The 20189-nt window shown below is 44.6% G+C and overlaps 1 protein-coding gene across 1 annotated transcript in view; it reads left to right on the top strand.

Moving 5' to 3' along the window:
- Positions 1 to 20189, top strand: part of TDRD9 (tudor domain containing 9) — a 120145-nt gene that overhangs the window by 62923 nt on the left and 37033 nt on the right. The window contains exons 12-21 of the mRNA XM_063118493.1: positions 547 to 593; positions 1833 to 1887; positions 3252 to 3336; positions 4754 to 4811; positions 12749 to 12853; positions 14271 to 14368; positions 15975 to 16110; positions 16573 to 16734; positions 18602 to 18665; positions 19705 to 19768. Coding sequence (XP_062974563.1) covers positions 547 to 593; positions 1833 to 1887; positions 3252 to 3336; positions 4754 to 4811; positions 12749 to 12853; positions 14271 to 14368; positions 15975 to 16110; positions 16573 to 16734; positions 18602 to 18665; positions 19705 to 19768 — 874 coding nt within the window. The remainder of the gene's footprint in view (positions 1 to 546; positions 594 to 1832; positions 1888 to 3251; positions 3337 to 4753; positions 4812 to 12748; positions 12854 to 14270; positions 14369 to 15974; positions 16111 to 16572; positions 16735 to 18601; positions 18666 to 19704; positions 19769 to 20189) is intronic.

Here is a 20189-nt window from a genome sequence, read left to right on the forward strand (position 1 = left end):
TAAACTACCTTTCCAGATGATTTGGACTACAACTCCCAGCATTCCTGACCATTGTTCATGTTGGCTGGGGCTGATGGGATTTGAAGTCCAAACATTTGGAGAGCACCAGGTTGGTCAAGACTACCATAGAGGCAAGTGGATCTTTTCCTCTTCTTGATAAAGTGCACTTACACCTTCGCCGTCTTTGGTGAATGCTTTAAAGTTGTAAGCTACTGTGACGTAAGGAAAGAGCGCTGCGTTTGTAAAAGCTTGTTACGCAACTCCAATTTATTTGAAATAAAATGAGAAATAAGAATACTTTTCTTTCTGTCAAGGCTTCAGGGGACGTCTTGCTTTTAGCTTCTTCATGCATGTGTGTTACAGAAAATGTAGCTTCAGGTAACACTTTGTAAACATCTGTTCAGTTAACCGCAAAATATTGAATATAAAGGGGAAATTCACTAGCAAATCCATTCCTTAGGCTTTTAGGAAAATATAAATTAAGGTTATTTTATCGTGAAACTAATGCAAACTATGTCTTTGTAAAACCAGGGCAGAATACCATAGTCTGGACTTTGTGTCAGAGCGTGGCAGTGTGTTGGTATTTTTACCAGGTGAGATAAATCTTAATTTTATTTTTTGCTGGAAGAGAATCAGGTGGTTAAATCATGTGACAATACGCACATTGTCCAGAGCAATTTGTGTACACCAGAGTGTTAGGAAGACATCTTATATCTGGCCAAACTATTTCTCCCTTTATCTCAATTTCCTACTCTTGACTGCTTTCTGTATTGCTTGCTGTTTTTTTAATTTTAAACTGCACATGTCAAGGATTGAATTTGGGACCTTTTGCATACACAACAGGTAGTCTACCAGTGATCTATGCTCACTCCTCTAGGGAATACCAGGATTTGAACTGGAAAAACTCAGCTGAGGTTGACAACCTTGCCTGATGTCATCCGTGTGTGTTTGTGCCTTGGTGACCCCTTTAGGCACAGAAGGGAATAACTGCTTCAATATCAGCCCCTGCCATTGGAAGGCAGTATGAAGCTTGTGGATTGGACAGGTCTGGTGCACATACCTGCCTTCAGCCGTTGCCTGGTCGAGTGAAACCATTTGCATCTCAGGGTCTGGCAACTAATGCCAGAGACCCTAGGATGGAGAAAACACCCTCCAGGATATGGTCATCTACAGCCCCAGCTTCTCAGCAGAGGTTATAGATATGCTGGAGAACTAAGGTTATTGGTATAATCACAGAAGGACACATGGAGCCAAAGAGGTGTGAAATATGAATATAAACCATCGGGGCTGGGCTAAAACAAGATGGCGTCTTTCTCATTTCATGTACAAAAGCCAATTGGACAGAAAGATGAACCATTCTTTGACACTGGTAATAGGGCAGCATCTTCCACCAGTCCTGAAGACAGCAAGCTAGCATAGGGGGTACAGGGCAGACTGTGGCTTACAACTCTGTCCTCCAACACCTTGCTGTTGCCTGACAAGAGGCGAATAAGTTTACTGCTTCACTCTGCCTAATGGGAGGGCCGGCCCCATAAACCATAATTTGAGCACTTGGCTGGAGTGTCGAAGTGTGAATGCAAACTAGATAGGATACATTGTCAGGTGAGAGAACCCCCATGCAATTGAATAAACTTCCAAGTGACTATAATGTCGTCGTCTTCTTCTTCTTCTTCTTCTTCTTCTTCTTCTTCTTCTTCTTCTTCTTCTTCTTCTTCTTCTTCCTCTTCCTCTTCCTCTTCCTCTTTCTCTTCCTCTTCCTCTTCTCTTTTTTTACTTCTTTAGCTCAGAGTAAACATGCAGTGTGTACTTATCAGTTGTCTTCCACCCTCTAGGTTTGGCAGAAATAAACTACATGCATGAGCTTCTCTCGTTCATGGCTCACAAGAGGTGAGTTGCAATCTGTTATGTGCTGCATCCTTTACCAGACCCAAGGATTCCATAGAGGCGTTGTTGCCCGTGTTTTACACTCTCATCCTACTTATCCCCCTTTAGTAAATGGGTATCGCAGGGTTTTGCAGCACTTTAGAAAACTAGAAAGCCTGTTCCACAGACACAACAATGGGATGCAAGAAATGGGTGTGTGCACTGAAAGCAACGAATGCTCTGTCCTCTGCTTTCAGTCTAAGGCAGGGTGGGAGCCTTTTTTCTGCAGAGAGCCGTAAGTTCTCTGCCAAAAGTGGGCAGAGTTTGCCACGTTGCAAGACCACACAGCGCTTTCTCTCTCGCTCCCTCTGCCTCCCCAACTCTTGTCTTTGCTTCCTTCCATCTCTCATCCATTTTGACATTCCTTCCCATCCCCCCAGTCCCCAAGTCGAAACTGATTAGCTTGCGGGAGCTTCTCCTTCCTCCTTCCATCGCTTCATCTGTTTCAGCAATATCCATTTTTGGGTGTGTGTTTTTTTGCCAAAAGTGAATGGAGCTCACAGTCATTACTCACAAAAATCCACTTAGGGTTCCCCGAAGCTTTCTTCATTTCAACAGTCTAATTTAGGGCATCGAGGGGAGACATTGCCTGGGTTCACACAACAAGCTAACCCACCATGGATTATTGTGTTGTCTGAATGAAGCGTGTTTTTCACAGGGTGGCTTGTTAACCATGCAGTATGGTTCATTTTTCTCAAATATGCCACCTTGAGAAGCCATGGCTTGTTGATGGGTTGTTCAAGCCTCACTGCATAGTTAATGAGCAACCCTGCGGAAAACACACTGTGTTAAAAACGTGCCTGTGTTCAGACAATACAATAACCCGCAGTTCAGCAACAACACGGGATGGATTAGTGTGTTGTTCGAACCCATTTTTTGCTGGTATTGTTAACAATAGAGAATCAGGAATCCTTGCTGATCTGCTATAGATCATCCAGAGATCTACCAGTAGATCCAGAACTACCTTTTGCCTACCTCTGGTGTAGCCCATCCCCTTCTCTCTCTCTCTCTCTCTCTCTCTCTCTCTCTCTCTCTCTCTCTCTCTCACACACACACACACACACACACACTGGGGATCCAGAGAGCCAGCCTTGATCTGCAGTTACAGAGGTCTGCATGAAATTAGGCCGGAAGCCACTGGTTGGTTTAAGCAATGGAAGGAATCTCAAGTCTTCTTTATCCCTTTAAGACTGGAGGTAGAGAATAATGAACTCATTGTGCTTAGAATATGCTCCGTTTAAGGGGACAGAGCAGCACTTCCAAGCCTGGAAGAGGTTTTGAAGGTAGCTGGGATGTGTTCATCTATCCTCTCAAATGTGTTTCCTTAGGTTACAAGTGTATCCACTCCATTCCAGTGTCACTTTGGAAGAACAGAATAATGTGTTCTTGGCTCCAGTTCCTGGTTACCGCAAAGTGAGTCTTGTGTTAGTTGTGATTTTTTATTTTGGTGGGGTCAGGAGGGCAGCCAAAGTAATTATGCTGCTGGGTGGATATCAGCAGCTTTGGGGAAGCAGGAAGGAACCTGGGCCTTAGTAGCCATGCACTGGGAACAAAAGAATACATCCCCACAAATAGGGTATGTGTGTATTAGAATCATAGAATTGTGAATTTGGAAGGGACCACATGGGTCATCTAGTCCAACCCTCTGCAATGTGTAGGAAAACCAATTAAACCATCCATGAGAGGCGGCTGTCCAGCTTCTTCTTTAAAAATTTCCAGAGTTGAAGAACTCACAACCTCCATAGGTAGACTATTCCACTGTTGTTCAGATCTTACAGTCAGGAAGTTTTTCCTTATATTTAATTGTAATCTAGGTAGCTGTAACTCGTACCCATTATTTTGCTTCCTAATTTCTGTGGCAATGGAGAATAGTTCTTGACCGTCTTCCCCGTGGCAGCCTTTTATGTACCAGAACACTGCTAACATGTCTCCCCTCAGTCTTCATAGAATCATAGAATAGCAGAGTTGGAAGGGACCTAAAAGGCCATAAAGTCCAACCCCTTGCTCAATGCAGGAATCCACCCTAAAGCATCCCTGACAGATGGATGTCCAGCTGCCTCTTGAATGCCTCTAGTGTGGGAGAGCCCACGACCTCCCTAGGTAACTGGTTCCATTGTCATACTGCTCTAACAGTCAGGAAGTTTTTCCTGATGTCCAGCCGGAATCTGGCTTCCTTTAACTTGAGCCCGTTATTCCGTGTCCTGCACTCTGGGAGGATCGAGAAGAGATCCTGGCCCTCCTCTTCTTTTCTCCAGACTGAACAGCCCAAGGTCCTTCAGCCTGTCCTCAAGTCCCTGTATCATCTTTTCTACCCTCCATTAATGCAAACCACCCTCACAATTTATTTATTTATTTATTTATTTATTTCATTTATATACTGCCCCATAGCTGAAGCTCTCTGGGCAGTTTACAAAAGTTAAAAATAGTGAACATTAAAAAATAAATATACAGAAATTTAAAACCACCAGAAGCATAAAAAACAGCAATATCCATTTAAAACAACTTTATTTATTTATTTATTTATTTATTTATTTATTTCATGGTGACTTTATCAGCTTTATCTCCTGTTTGAAATCTTGAATGTTTTAATTTTGTTGTAAGTCACCTTGTCTTTAAAAAAGTGTCTTAAGAAATCTGAATAAGAATAAGAAGAATAAGGTTTTTTATTATTTAAGCGTGTTTGTGAGCTGTGTTAGTGGCCTGCATATGGGCCCCCAAATCAGTATACAACCAAATAAATACAACTGTCCATATTTGCGTGGCTCCTTCTTAAATACCATCCACAGTAAGACTTCTTTCCTATTTGTTTTTTTAAAAATCTTTCTTGTAGATCCTTCTGTCTACAAATATAGCAGAAAGCTCTGTGACCGTTCCAGACGTTAAATATGGTGAGCATTTTTTTGATGTATCATGATGGTTAGTGAGAACGAAAAATATTTGTGTACATTTGAATAATGCTTTTATTCTATTATTACTGATTTAACAGCATTTAACATCTTTTTGTGCCCTTTGCTTTGGGAGTAACTTTTGAAAGTAAAGTTCCTGGATCCCTATTTTAAAACGAAAAGCCAAAATTGTTGCATTCTGACTCCCCTCCCCCGCCGTCCCCCCCCCCCCTTCCTAACTCTCTCGAAGGCACTTTTAAAGCTAGGACAGTGTGTACTCTGTGCCAAAAATCAAATTCTGCCCCAAGGAAGTTCCTATTTTGTACAGAGCAAAAGTGGGGAAGACAAATTTATTTATGGCTTTTGGCAATAACTACTCAGATTAAATTAGGTGTAGTATTTTAATTTGCTGTGATTCATTCAATTTGCATAATATCAAATGCAATGCTTGCGGTTCTCTTTTGGCAAACACCAAAGAGACGAAGGAGGAGAGAAACTGTAGGGCAGAGAAGCTGGGCAGGCAGCTATTGCTCTCAGACAAAGGTCAGAATGTGGAGAAGAGAGACAAAGACGCTTCACACAATCCACCCACTCCAATTCCTGGAGGAGAAGGCTATCAATGGCTACCAGTCCTGATGGCTGTATGCTACCTCCCGTATCAGAGGCAGTAGGATTATGTATACCAGTTGCTGGGGAACATGGATTGGAGGATGCTATTGTACTCGTGTCCTACGTGTGGGTTTCTAGAGGTTGGCCATTATGTGAACAGAATGGTGGACTAGATGGACCCATGGTCTGATCCAGCAGGACTCTTCTTACGTTCTTATTGTAGGGCTAATGCAGCCTTTCCCAAACTGGTACCCAACCCCCATCCTCCTATAGCCATATTGGCTGGGGATAATGGGACTTAGCCTGGAGAAGAGAAGATTGAGGGGAGCCATGATAGCACTCTTCAAATACTTAAAAGGTTGTCACACAGAGGAGGGCCAGATCATCCCAGAGTGCAGGACATGGAATAACGGGCTCAAGTTACAGGAAGCCAGATTCTGGCTGGATATCAGGAAAAACTAATTGAAGCTGCAGGGGACTTTTTGCTGATCATGAGCGACCTCTGAGTCAAAATGGTAGAAGGATTGTAGCCATGGGGTATTGTCATAATATAGCAGTAGAATCATAGAATCATAGAATCATAGAATAGCAGAGTTGGAAGGGGCCTACAAGGCCATCGAGTCCAACCCCCTGCTCAATGCAGGAATCCACCCTAAAGCATCCCTGACAGATGGTTGACCAGCTGCCTCTTGAAGGCCTCAAGTGTGGGAGAGCCCACAACCTCCCTAGGTAACTGATTCCACCGTCGCACTGCTCTAACAGTCAGGAAGTTTTTTCTGATGTATATTAAGTGCGTTATCAAAACACTGTTTTAATTCATCTGTTTGCAGAAAAGCAATGCCACTCCAGGGCTAAAGGGCCTTGTTTGTGTATGTTGTGCTCAACATGTGAAACTTTGCTCAAGAGCAGTATCTATAGTGGTGGCCAAAATTGTGGACACTTTTTGAAATTTTCATGTTTTGCAAGGGGCCTACAAGGCCATCGAGTCCAACCCCCTGCTCAGTGCAGGAATCCACCTTTAAGCATCCCTGACAGATGGTTGTCCAGCTGCCTCTTGAATGCCTCTAGTGTGGGAGAGCCTACAACCTCCCTAGGTAACTGATTCCATTGTCGTACTGCTCTAACAATCAGGAAGTTTTTCCTGATGTCCAGCTGGAATCTGGCTTCCTTTAACTTGAGCCCGTTATTCTGTGTCCTGAACTCAGAGAGGATCGAGAAGAGATCCTGGCCCTCTTCTGTGTGACAACCTTTTAAGTATTTGAAGAGTGCTATCATGTCTCCCCTCAATCTTCTCTTCTCCAGGCTAAACATGCCCAGTTCTTTCAGTCTCTCTTCATAGGGCTTTGTTTCCAGACCCCTGATCATCCTTGTTGCCCTCCTCTGAACACGCTCCAGCTTGTCTGCGTCCTTCTTGAATTGTGGATCCCAGAACTGGACGCAATACTCTAGATGAGGCCTAACCAGGGCTGAATAGAGAGGAACCATGTATATACCGCTCCACATCTAGACAGATTTCGGAGTGGTGAGCAAAAAAAAGATAAAAGGGTACATTCTTTCAAACATTGTGATCGGAGTCTGTGACCATCTTCAGACAACCTGCGAAGCCATGGTGGATAAGCATTTTGAACTAAACATCATGGCTTAGCGTGTCATGTGAACCATTCCTAACCATAGTCACTACAGCTTAAACACACTCACTAACCATTTGCTGCAAAAGGGTTAGCGGCCTAACCGTGGCTTAGCGTATCATCTGAACAGGCCATGTGTCTTCTTTTGTTTCTTGAAAACCACCTCTTCTCATTAATGTCCTTGAGCCTCTCTGCTGTTGTCAGAGAGGAAGCCTGGCCTGCGTAGCATGAGTGTCGGAGGCCTACGAAGCATCTAAATGCTTATGCAAAGAGACACAAATGTAAGATGAAGACCTCTGGGTTGATGCTAGCAGCTACTCGGCAGAGGGAGCTCCCCGTCCCTGCCGGAAGAGAAGGAGGCTTGTTTTCAGATCTGAGCTTTCCCACTCACAGGCGTTTCCTTGAGATCGCCTGCTTCCTCTTTCAGCATCGGTGCGTGACTTTTGCGCTGGCAGCCGCCCCCAGCTTCAATTTGCAATATTCTCGTGACCTCTGGTAGTAGCAGCCACGAGGTAAGAAAGCTGACATGTGCGCCCTTGTCCTGAGACCTTCACAGTTGCTTGATTTAGAGCAGGCTCTTTAGACGACAGTGGGAAACCATGTACATTGATGGTGCTATATAAATAAATAATAATAAAAATAATAATAATAACTTCTCCATCCTCACAAGCTTAGCTTTAAGAAGACAGCTGCCGCCGTTTATTTATTTATTGATTGCATTTTTATACCGCCCAACAGCCAAAGCTCTCTGGGCAGTTTACAAAAAAATTAAAACCATGGAAACCATTCAAAATATAAAAACCAACATTATAAAAGCATAATATAAAATACAATGTAAAAACACAACCGGGATAAATTCGAGCAGCAATGCAGAATTTAAAATACAAAGTTAAAACAGCAAAGTTAAAATTAAGTTGATAAGGCTGTTAAAATGCTGAGAAAATAAAAAGGTCTTTACCTGGCGTCTAAAAGAGTATAGTGTAGATGCCAGGCGATCCTCTTTAGGGAGCTCATTCCACAGCTGGGGTGCCGTAGCAGAGAAGGCCCTGCTCCTGGTAGCCACCTGCCTCACTTCCTTTGGCAGGGGCTCACGGAAAAGGACCCCAGAGGATGACCTTAGGGTCTGGGCAGGTTTAAATCCGGAGCTGAGTTGAGTGGCTAAAACTAGTTTGACTTCCAGCGCGGTGGACATCGTCTTAAAATGCAAGCTGAACTGCAAACGATATTTTGGTAAAGTTGCAGTAGATTCAGATGGCTTCTACTTATTTAATCCATCGCATTTTTATCCCAGTTTCCAGCATCAGCAATCAAGAGTCCTGTGGCACCTTGAAGACTAATGATTTTGTTAAGTCTTTAAAATGCTACATAACTCTTAATCCTCCAAAGAACTGAAAGAAGCATACATGTTTCCTCTGCCCCTCGTTTTATCCTCATACTAGCCTTGTGAGGTAGGTTACTGAGTGAGTTTTACTGGCCCAAAGTCACTCAGTGAGCTTCAACACTGGGCGGAGATTAGAACCTGAGTCTCTCCCTTCTAGTCTGATATTCTAAGACTGCACGGGGATCACATATTCTGCAGATGCCATAGATACAAGAGTAAAAGAGACCTCCAGGTACTCCAAAATGTATAGTTTATTAGGCCCGATGCATTTCGATTTAGTGTCACTTTGTTTTTCAGCATCTGGAGTCCTGGAAGAGCTGTTTTTGTTTTACAAGGCACCTGGTGACAGTCTTATTCAGCCTGCCCCAACCTAGGGCCCTCTCGATAGCCGGGCTGGCTGGAGGATGATAGGGGTTGTAGTCCAACACAACTGATCTAATTGAAATTTGAAACCCGTTGGACCTAATCAATGATATATTCTTGTATTCCTCTTGTGTCTGCCCTGGTGGTGCCTTCCCCCTCTTTTTCTCTCTGATGCTGTTAAGATGTCAGCATCCCATCCTCAAAGTGGGTCTTGGGAGGATTGGGTGCAACCCTTACGCTTACGTACTCTCCCCATTTTTCTCCCCCCCTAACCTCATGGCTACTACTACCAGAAGATCTCCTATAATACTGTTTGTGTAGTCCTCCATGAGCATGGACAGTATCCAACAGTGTGCTTCCACCCACGACGATTCCCTTCTGCCTCCTCCGATTCCACTGCGGGGAGATTTACCACTTCTGCCGACCTGCCTCCTTCCAGAAATGAGTGTTTCCACTTTTTTCAGGTTTCCCCCAGAAAGTCTAAATCGCTGTTGCACAAGCCAATTGTGCCACAGAATTGGTGGGGCACAGGAGAATTAGCGGGGTCATAAAACAGGATTACTGGACAGAATTATATCAACTGGGATTGTTTAGCTTGGAGGACAGCTCCAAGAAAATGTCCACCCCATTGTGCGGCCACTGTAAAGAAGGCAAATGCCATGTTAAGCATTATAAGAAAAGGAATTGAGAATAAAATGGCCAGTATCATACTGCCTTTATACAAATCTATGGTGTGACCACACTTAAAATACTGTGTACAGTTCTGGTTGCCACACCTAAAAAGGGATATTATGGAGCTGGAAAAAGTGCAGAAAAGGGCAACTAAAATTATTAAGGGCCTGCAGCATCTCCCCTGTGAGGGAAGGTTACATCAACTGGGATTGTTTAGCTTGGGAAAAAGGAGGCTAAGGGGAGACATGATAGAGGTGTACAAAATTATGCCTGGTGTGGAGAATGTGGACAGGGAGACATTTTCTCCCTCTCTCAAAATACTAGAAACCGGGGTCATCCCACGAAGCTGATGGGTGGTAGATCCAGGACAAATAAAAGGAAGTACTTCTTCACACAGCGCAGAGTTAAATTATGGAACTCACTGCCACAAGATGTAGTGATGGCCACCCATTTGGATGGCTTTAAAAGGGGGTTGTATAAATTCCTGGAGACAAAGGCTATCAATGGCTACTAGCCCTGTTGGTTGTGTGCTATCTCCAGTATTTGAGGCAGTAAGCCTGTGTGCACCACTTGCTGGGGAACATGGGTGGGAGGGTGCAGTTGCACCATGTCCTGCTTGTTCATCCTTGGCCACTGTGTGAACAGAGTGCTGGACTAGATGGACCCTTGGTCTGATCCAGCATGACACTTCTTTTGTTCTTATGTAATTTCTTTTTCTATGGGGAATATATGTCAGAATATTGCCTACTTTTCGATTAGTTCTTACCATTTTTGTCTCACGCCCATATAAGCAGCTCTCCATGGAAAGCTTGTATATCATAAGGCCCTTTATGCTATATATACTTAATAAGGTAAAAATGAACATTTGTATTCCTTTCCTGCACCTCTGTGACTAGTTGATTCCAGCTGCCTGGATAATACCTGCTTCTGCCAGATAGACTCCCCAGGATAAACCATTGCTGTGCAGGAAATAGTTTCAAGGATTTCAGAAAGCTTAAAGGATTTCAAAACCGCAACTTAACACACGATTGCTGCCAAAATTAGCATCCCTTTGCTGACTTCTTACCCCATAACCAGTGTTGTGACTTCACCGTGTTGTGAGCAAAGAAATTGGGAAAATGGACAATATTATGATGTGACAGCACGAGTAAGCCGATAACATTTTAGTGCTTTTGTCAAGCGAAATTGAAAGCATTTTTAAGATGCGATGTGTCGTTTCAGACCTCCACTTTTCTGTTGTTGTACATCTTGTCTTTTCTTCTTTTACCTTTGATATTTTTCAAACCCAGAACTTTCCTCTGATATCCAAGATCGTATCATGGCACGTCTGTTGGACATCTCAGGTTGGATGCTTCATCATCACCTGAAATTTAATACAGCCAAGATTGAACTGCCCATTTTGCCTCCTAAACTTTCATCTCGATATGCACTTTCTATTACTGTGAATAATGTTCCTCTCTGTCCCATAGAGCAGGGTTGCAGCCTTGGTTTCATTTTGACTCTTCTCTCTCCTTTGTTCCTCATATTGAGGCTGTTACAAAGTCATGTCATTTCCCCCCCTCTGTAACGTAGCTAAATTCAGATTTTTTTTATTGTTTCCTCTGCAAAGACTTTAGTCCATGCTTTGGTTATTTCTCGGCTTGCCTACAGTAATCTTCTCTTGACTGGTCTTGCTCAGGCTCACATTAGTCCTCTGGTTTCGGTCCAGCACTCTGATGCTAAGATAATTTACCTGGCCCACCACTCTGATCATGGCCTAATCTACACCAAGCAGGATATTGCACTATGAAAGTGATATGAAAGCAGTATACAAAAGGCAGGAGCCACACCAAGCAGGATATAGCACTATGAAAGCAGTATAGGGCATGTGTCAATGTGCCCCAACAGTTGTCAGTGCACTTCAATACCACTACAAAGCAGTAGTGTGGCTCCTGCCTTTTATGTAGTGCAATATCCTGCTTGGAGTAGATTAGGCCCACGTCACTCCACTCTTGAAGTCCCTTCACTGGCTCCCTATCCCCTTTAGGGTACAACTCAAGCTTCTTGTTCTAACTTTTAAAGTGCCACATGATTTAGCCCCTTCTCATCTTTCTGTTTTTCGCTCTCATTATACCCCTACCAGGGATCTCTGGTCCTCAAATACCATGTTTCTGACTTGCCCAAGGGTTGTCAGTTCTCTTGCTTGAACTCACCCATTTCCTCCATATTCCTGGAAATGTCTTCCGGAGTGCCTACTGTCAGCTTCGGCTGATACGGCAGCTGCGCCCCTTCCTAGAGTTGGAAGACCTAAAGACAGTAGTGCACGTGATGGTAACTTTGAGGCTCGACTTCTGCAATGCGCTCTACGTAGGGCTACCTTTGTACCTAGTCTGGAAACTTCAACTAGTTCAAAATATGGCAGCCAGGCTGGTCACCGGTACACCTAGGGGTGACCATATTACACCAGTTTTAAAATCACTACACTGGCTGCCAATTAGTTTCCGAGCGAAGTATAAAGTGTTAATTATTACCTTTAAAGCCCTACATGGTTTGGGTCCAGGTTGCCTGCGGGATCGCCTTCTCCCATACAATCCGCCCGGCACATTTAGGCCCTCTGGGAAGAATTTACTTCAGCCAGCAAAAACTAGATTAACAACCGTTACCCTGAGGGCCTTCTCTTTTGCCACTCCCAGACTGTGGAATGGCCTGCCGGGAGAGATCCGCCAACTCAACGGTCTTTCTGAATATAAAAAAGCAATAAAGACTGATCTCTTCCGGCAGGCCTACCTAGTGGAATTTTAAGAAGTCTGGCTGTTATTTTAATAATGTATTAGTTTTTATATGTTTTAATCAGTTTTATGTATTTTATATTGTTTTATATTTTATGTTGTTCCCGCCTCGACCCGGAGGGAGAGGCGGGTAATTATTATTATTTATTTATGTATTTATTTATTTATTATTATTATTATCTACAGACTGCTCCTCCAATCTCAGTTTTTAAGGCTCAGTTGAAAACTTTTCCTTTTTCTAAAGCCTTTGATATCTCTCCTTGAAAACTGGGTTCTAATTTTGTCCCTTCCCTCCCCCCCCTTCAATTTTAACTTTTAAAATGTTATTAAATTTTGTTGTACATTTGCTGTTTTATTGTTTTATTCTTTGTACAGTTCCGTGTACATTTATAGTGATTTATAAATAAATGCTGATGATAATAATCATTTGATTTACGTGAAATGGGTGGATATTTGGGTTGCATTGCAGAAACATCTTTTTACCACCCATACTTCTTCCCTTTTCCTTTTACTCTGCAGTCATCGATTTCTGTTTGACCAAAACTCTGGTTTGTGATGAAAGCACCAACTACCAAAGCTTGAGGCTATGCTGGGCTTCTAAAAACAACTGTAATCAGAGGAGAGGTAAGGTAGCTTCCTGGTCTATCGTTCCTGTTCTCATCGGTGGTGGTGGTGGGGGGCAGTCCAGGAAGCCAGTTGTAGTGGTAAGAAGAAACTGACAGCAGTGGTGCAGGAAGGTAATATTAGACCCTGAACTTAATGATCTTGGGGAGGGAGGTTCTTCAGTCAGCCATGTTGTCTGGAAGCTGGAGCTAGTGCAGAAGGCAGCAGCTTGGCTGTTGTCAGGAGCTGCCCCTTTCCAGCATGTAACTCCCTTGTTGAGGGAACTGTACTGGCTGTTTCTTTGCTACTGGGCCAGGTTTAAGGTTTTAGTACTAGTGTACAAAGTCCTAAACAACTTGGGACCAGGATACCTGAGAGAGCGTGGCAGGCAGGCAACCGAAGCATTGCAAGTACCGAAGTTCCTATACAGGACCTAGAAGTGGGCGTGGTTAGGGGTTTTTCCCCTGGTACTGCCCTGTGGCCTAATCTACACCTGCAGGCCTTCCAGGACAGGTGGGGGAAGGATCTCAGGCTTTCCAGCTTCTGGGATCATCCCCCAGGATCCAAATACTGGCGCATTGTCCTGGAATTGAAGAGGGATGTTCTGGCGTGGCCTTTTTCTTTTTTCTTTTTTAAAGAGAGGAGACGTTGTACAATTGCACGGGCGCAATCTTGTGCCAAAAGTATGGGTTGTGTTTTCTTTTTTAAAAAACCCCTGCAAACTCAGCACTGAAAAATACCGCGAGTCATTCCAGGGATAGCAAAAATGCTCCTCCCCCCTCCCCCGCTATGGGCACGGACTCCCCCCGCAGAGCTCCGTGCCCGGTTGCTCAGCCCCACGACTCAAGCAGCACACAACCCATGGATCTTGGGGTTGTCCCAGGACCACGGGAAAAATTGGGATAACCGCAGTACCATTCATCCTGAGACAGCTAAGAGGCTGTCCTTGGTTGACCCCAGGATCAACTGTGCGTCATTTGGATGCACAGGGATGATCTTGAGCCGACCCCGGGATAAATGGCTGGTGTAGACATGGCCTCAGTCTCTCGAAGCTGTGCACAACTGCAGGGGCAAACCTTGCCCCTTCAAGCTAGAGAGTAACGTTGGGTCTTCTCACGTCAACTTTGCCACATTGGGATGCTCAGTGTAAAGGCTGCAAATGCAGGAAAGGTTCTAAGAGGACTGTGATCTTCCAATAGCATCTTCAGGAACATTTCAGGGTTGAGTCTTCCCTGTGGTCCACTCTCCATGGATGATTCCACTGTCTGCCTTTGTAAGGCTTTAATCGCAAATGAAAACAAAGAGGCAACCCATGGCAGTTAGGTTGAGCCCATTTCTCAGTACTGCCACCTACTGTTCAGAAAGCTTGAAGTGTAAATGTGGCAATTTAAGTGGCAGAGCACCTGGCTCTTAAGGCTCCTCCTTCTTTCATGTTAAGGTCGGGCCGGCCGTGTTTCGAAAGGCTGCTGCTACAGGCTACTGTACAAGAACTTCTGGGCAAAGTTCATTCCTGAAAGCACCACACCTGAGATGATGGTAAGAATTGGGCGTTGTGGGGATGACTCTACGGCGCTGCTTCGCTAGCCGATTTCCCCCAAAGAGGCAGAATCAGTAGAGTTACGTGGCAGGAGGGAGCATGAGCTATCTGGCCAGGAAAAACCACAGCGCTGTTGTCAGACGGGGAGGAAATATGGAGGGATTGGAAAACCGCGCAAACCTCCCCCCCCCCCCCGGGCAACTCTGCGCAAGTTTGAAAGCCTGTAGTGGCTCAGATGCAATGCTGCAGTTCAGTTCTACACTTCCCTGTGCCTGTTTGCATTCTCTTTCCCTCCTTATTGTTTACTACAACTTTATTAGATTGTAAGCCTATGTGGCAGGGTCTTGCTATTTACTGTGTGATCTGTGCAGCACCATGTACATCGATGGTGCTATATAAATAAATAATAATAATACTAATAAGTTCATTATATGTCATAACTGCCCTTCTGTTACCCAGAGTTTTGTGTCGCCGTGGCGGCCATTCCTAGGCTTGACAAGCCCACCCCCTGCCCTGCATTCCCACGCTTACCCGGCACTGAGATCTGCCCCTAGGTAGATTCTGCATTCTACCATAATAAATGAATAATTGCGGGGAGGTCATTCTAATATTCATAAAATCGAAAACGTTTCACCAATCTTGATGAAATTTACATGTGCCAGGAAGAAATGTTGGCTTTACATACCCTGAGAATTTCAAAAGGATTGGTGAAAGATTGAGGGTAGGAGGGCAGTTTAAAGTACAAAAGAAAAAAATCCTCTCTGAATCAAAATGGTTCTGATAACATAGGCTGGTGAGATTTGTGCCCACAAAATCTGGAGGAATGAGCCCCTTACCCATCAATCCAGTGGTGGGGTTTTCTTCATCCTTCCTTCTAGTTGGTGGAATGGCTTTTCTTTTCTTTTTAAATTTCCTTCGGTTGATTTTTAATGAATATTTATTCATCCTATTAAGAGTGAATACAGAGGCCTTTTTCAACCTTAGCGTGCACACGCTCAGTAGCGTCGCTCTCCCCCTCCCTCCTGCCTCAACTAGATGTATGCTGAAAATAAAATGGCCGCCTGGCCCACTTTCTTAACCCGAACCAAAGTCACCACTGACAGATGAAGAAACAACATGGTGACATCGTAGCAATTGAAAAAGTCGCGGTAAAACAATACTGTGAAAAAGCACAATTTCACAGGGAACCCCCCGATGTAGCTGCCAGTTGGTGACTGCATCATTTTAACAATGGGGTGCAACTGCATAGCCACAACGGGATATGTAAGGTGTATAGACAAGCCCTGTGTTTGTGTATCTTTTAGGCTGGAATCAGACGACAGGTTTTGGAAAACCATTGCTCGTGGTTGAGCATACTTGGGTGTTGTTTTATCCCAGTGGTGTCATTAGTCATGCAAAGGTTTCATGTTTTTGTAGCAGAGGGCAATGGATGTGATGAAGGCAAGAGGCGGGATTAATATGCTCCCTCTTGCAATGTGTTTACCCTATTCAGGCTCTGAATACCTCAATCGGGTAAACACATGATAACAAGAAACCGCTGAATCGGGCTCATGTTCTTGCAGAATTAGGGAATGTCAACATTGTTCCATTTATTGTTCCTTTTAGCGATGTCCTTTGGAAAGTACGGTGTTAAAGGTGAAGATGCTTGACATGGGAGAACCAAGAGCTTTACTAGCAACAGCTCTGTCTCCTCCCAAGATAAGCGACATTGAACGCACCATTCTACATCTTAAGGAGGTAGGTACTTCTGTTTGATATGCTTACCAGTCCACAGTGACATTAATTTTAGCATGCAAGACCCAAATAGTTTTGTTTTTTCTTGAGCAGTAGCAAAAGTAGACATAACTACTCCCTTGGTAGGAAGACCAAAAAGCAAGGAATTGCAAGCAACAACAGATCAAGAGATCAACAGATATTTCTCCAACATGCCTCACATCATTGTAAATTGTTTAAGCATGAAATCTGCACTGAAGCTCTTAGGGAACAAGTCCGTAATGCCCAGGCAGGGTGACGTTCCACTTCATTGCTTGATTCACCTTCTGATTCTATGTGGGTTTTTCTTGGCAGGTTCACAGATTGTGCAGGCCTGGCATTAATCGATTTTGAGTAATAGCAGACACAGCGTTTTGGCGTTAATGTTCATGATGGTTGGCACATCCATTTCTATTAACCTGACCACTGCTTCTATTTTGGGAATAGATAGGAGCACTTGCTATCAGTGTCGGATCTGAAGAAAGAACCCCTTACGATGGGGAGCTGACTTTCCTAGGAAAGGTGTTGGCACAGTTACCTGTGGATCAGCACCTTGGCAAACTAATAGCTCTTGGCCATGTCTTTGGGTGTCTGGAAGAATGTCTTATAATAGGTAAGTCAAACGATGGAACAAGTACAATTAGTTCCTGAAACTAGGCGTATTGCTTGCTAATGACTTACAACGTGACCCCCATATTCATGGTGCTTTATAGGGATGAGCAAACTCACCTGGATCTGATTCATTGGACGCTCGCCCTGCCACTGCTATAGCCCCAGCTTGCCCCACAAGCTTCTTCTTGGCGAGCGTCTGATGATGTCCCAAGCCCATTCATCCTTGTTCTGAGCCTCTGCTTGCGCCTTTACTCTTGCTTAAAGGGCCCTTTACGGCCACCATTTATGTAGCGGGGGAAATTACGTAATGTCTGGAGTCTCAATGGAAGCTTCAGACAAGGACTGGCGTCTGCCAGCCACTCATCGGGCCATGCGAGAGCTCGACCCACAGGCCCATAGGTGCCTGACTGGGTACGAGGGGTGGGGGCAGACTCAGGAGAGTCCCTCAGACTCCCAAACCCAGTCGGGCGCCCATGACATCCCTAGTGCTTTATAGCATGAGCAAAAAAACAAAACAAAGTGATAAATAATAAGCTACATCCTTGCCTGAAAGTTTTCAGTTTAAAGGAGGTGTGCTGAACCTCTTTCAGCCTGACTGTTGCATTCAGTTTAAGAAAATCTCTCAGAGGAGGGTGATGCATTCTAGAGATGGGTGGACCCAAAGCCAAAAATGGGCAGGGCCCAAATACTAGCAGCATATTCTAGCTTGACATTGTTACTGCCAATAACTAAGGAGAGGCATTTCAGCCTTTTTAGAATGGCTGGGGGTGGGGGGGAACATGCCAAAGCCAGGAAACCACCCAATTATCAGTGGTCAGGAGAAAGGGGTGGACCAGAGGAAGCAGACATGCCCTTCTAGGGAGCCTAGCAGGCCATTTTAAAATGCCATTGGGGGCGGAAGTTCAATACCCCTGGTCTAAAGCAGTGGTCTTCATCTGGTCCAGACCAGAGACCCACTTCAGACTCCCAACCTGCAACATGGGTCCCACTTTCACAATTTCACAATTGTCCAACATGGTGACAACAGCTTTGCCGCGATCCATCTGGACTGACCTCGTGACCCACTTTTGGGTCGCGACCCACCAGTTGAAGACCACTGGTCTAAAGTTTAGCCATGGGGAGATCAAAGGAAACCTGAGGAAGGGGAGAGACAAGGAATTAATCATCCCCTCTCCATGTTAGTCCCCCTGCATCTCACATTAAGAGATATACAACCTCTAGACATTGAGATAGGATTTAAGTCTTGGGACCCTTTGAGAAGGAAAGGCAAGATACTGATTGATTCATGATATTTATATATCCCAGCTTTTTTCCTCCTTAAGGAACCCAAAAGTGGTGTCCATAATCCTCCTCGTCTCCATTTTTTATCCTCACAACAACAACAACCCTGTGAGGTAGGTTGGGCTGAGAGTCTGTGACTGGCCCAAAGTCACCCAGTGAGCTTCCGTGGCTGAGTGGGGACTAGAACCCGGATCTCCTGACTCCCAGTCCAACGCTCTAACCTCTACACCACACTAATAAGAGCCAGTGTGGTGTAGTGGTTAGAGTGTTGGACAGGGAGTCGGGAGATCCAGGTTCGAGTCCTCACTCGGCCATGGCTGCTCATTGGGTGACTAAAACAATCCTTGTTGGATCAGATCAGATCTAGTCCAGCATTCTGTTCACACAGTGGCCAACCAGCTGCCCACAGAAAACTCACAAGCAGGACACGAGTGCAACAGCACCCTCCCACCCATGTTCCCCCACAATTGGTGTACATACATAGGCAGATGACCTCTGATACCGGAGGTAGCATATAGCCATCAGAACTAGTATCCATTGATAGCCTTCTCCTCCAGGAAATGTCATGCTGTCTCTCTCCGTTGCAGCTGCAGCCCTCTCTTTGAGGAACTTCTTTGTGATTCCTTTCAGACAACACCTTGATGCATACAGGTATTTTCACCAGGGCTGCCATCTGTTTTTAATGACATCTTTAAAAGCCCACTTTAACTGATGGTTCAGTTCAGCATTGAGATCATTCTGCACGCATTGACATACAAATGCAAACGGTTCTGCAGAAGCCTGCATGCTTCTGTTGCTTTCAGGTGATACATGCTCAGTATTGCATCGGGGACCCCCTCAGAAAACACGTGGCCTGCTGTGTGCGAGATGGAGGTCACGGGAGGGTGTTGGACGCTGCTGAGTCAGACTGTTGTTCTTTTACCCATTTCATCCCATACATACAATGACAAAAATTATGGGGAAAAAAGCCATATATTTTTCCGTGGTTCTGCTGCTGTCTTTTGAGGCGGAGACGGGGGTGGGGGGAGATAGCATGTTATTGCGCAACCACGATTCTGTGACAATCCCAGCTTTGCCTATCGTTTTCTAAGGACAGCTCATACTTCCAAGGGGGAAGTGTGTTATAGAAACCAGGAAGTCCTCAGCAACCTAGTTTGTCCATAACACTAACCATGGTTAACCCAAGGTTTGTTGCCCTACCCAGGGTTTGTCCGGCAGACGGTTGAACAAACCAATAGAAAATCAAAAAGCAATAAAAACAATAAAACTATGTGCAGCTTTAAGAAATTTAGTTCTCAGAGATTGATAAAAATCCACGTTTTAACTTGGCGCGAAAATAAAGGCGTTGTCGGGCGCCAATCGGGCTTCCAGGGGGAGGGCATTCCACAGTCGGGGTGCCACAACAGAGAAAGCCCTCTCCCACGTCCCACCATAGCGCATGTCTCGTGTTGGTGGGACGTGGAGGAGGGCTCCTCCAACAGATCTCTAATCTCAGGCAGGCAGATATAGGGAGAGGTGCTCCCTCAGGTATCAAAGGTCCCAAGCCTTGTTTAGGGCTTTAAACATCATCGCCAACAACTTGAATTCCGACCGGGATCATATTAGCAAAAGATCGCAATAGTGTTGTGAAGACCTGTACATGCTTTTAAACTTCTAAAACCACTTCTGCAAAATGGTTGTCTTTCCACAGGAATAAAATGCATTTTTCTGGGAACAGCAAAAGCGATTGTATTGCGCTTGTTGATGCGTTTAAGGTAATCTTCTTCTCTTCCCCCCTCCCCCTCCAAATATATATTCCTGGAACAAGCTGGGATGCCCAGAAAGGTTGAACAACCATCATTATATTCCCATTATGCTGCCATCTTATAGTAATCACTAGTGGTTGTATTAAGAGAAAAACAATTATTTCCTCTGATAATAACAGCCTGGTTTGCATATCAGAGCAACCGTGGCCCATTGTGAACGGGCAAAGGGTGCTGGCGTACGTTGCCTGTTGCGAACGGGAGTGGTCAAACAACTCAGGGACGTTCCATCCTGGGTTGTTTGTCGTCACATGTGAACTGGGAACTCTGGCTTATATGTCGCCCAACAAACCAGAGAAATAATCCAGTAACAGACTGTAGATTATTGCTCTGGCTAACCCGGTTGCACCAATCTAGTGATGGTTGAATGGGC

This window comes from Elgaria multicarinata, chromosome 2 (genome assembly GCF_023053635.1).
Source record: "Elgaria multicarinata webbii isolate HBS135686 ecotype San Diego chromosome 2, rElgMul1.1.pri, whole genome shotgun sequence".
NCBI lineage: Eukaryota > Metazoa > Chordata > Lepidosauria > Squamata > Anguidae > Elgaria > Elgaria multicarinata.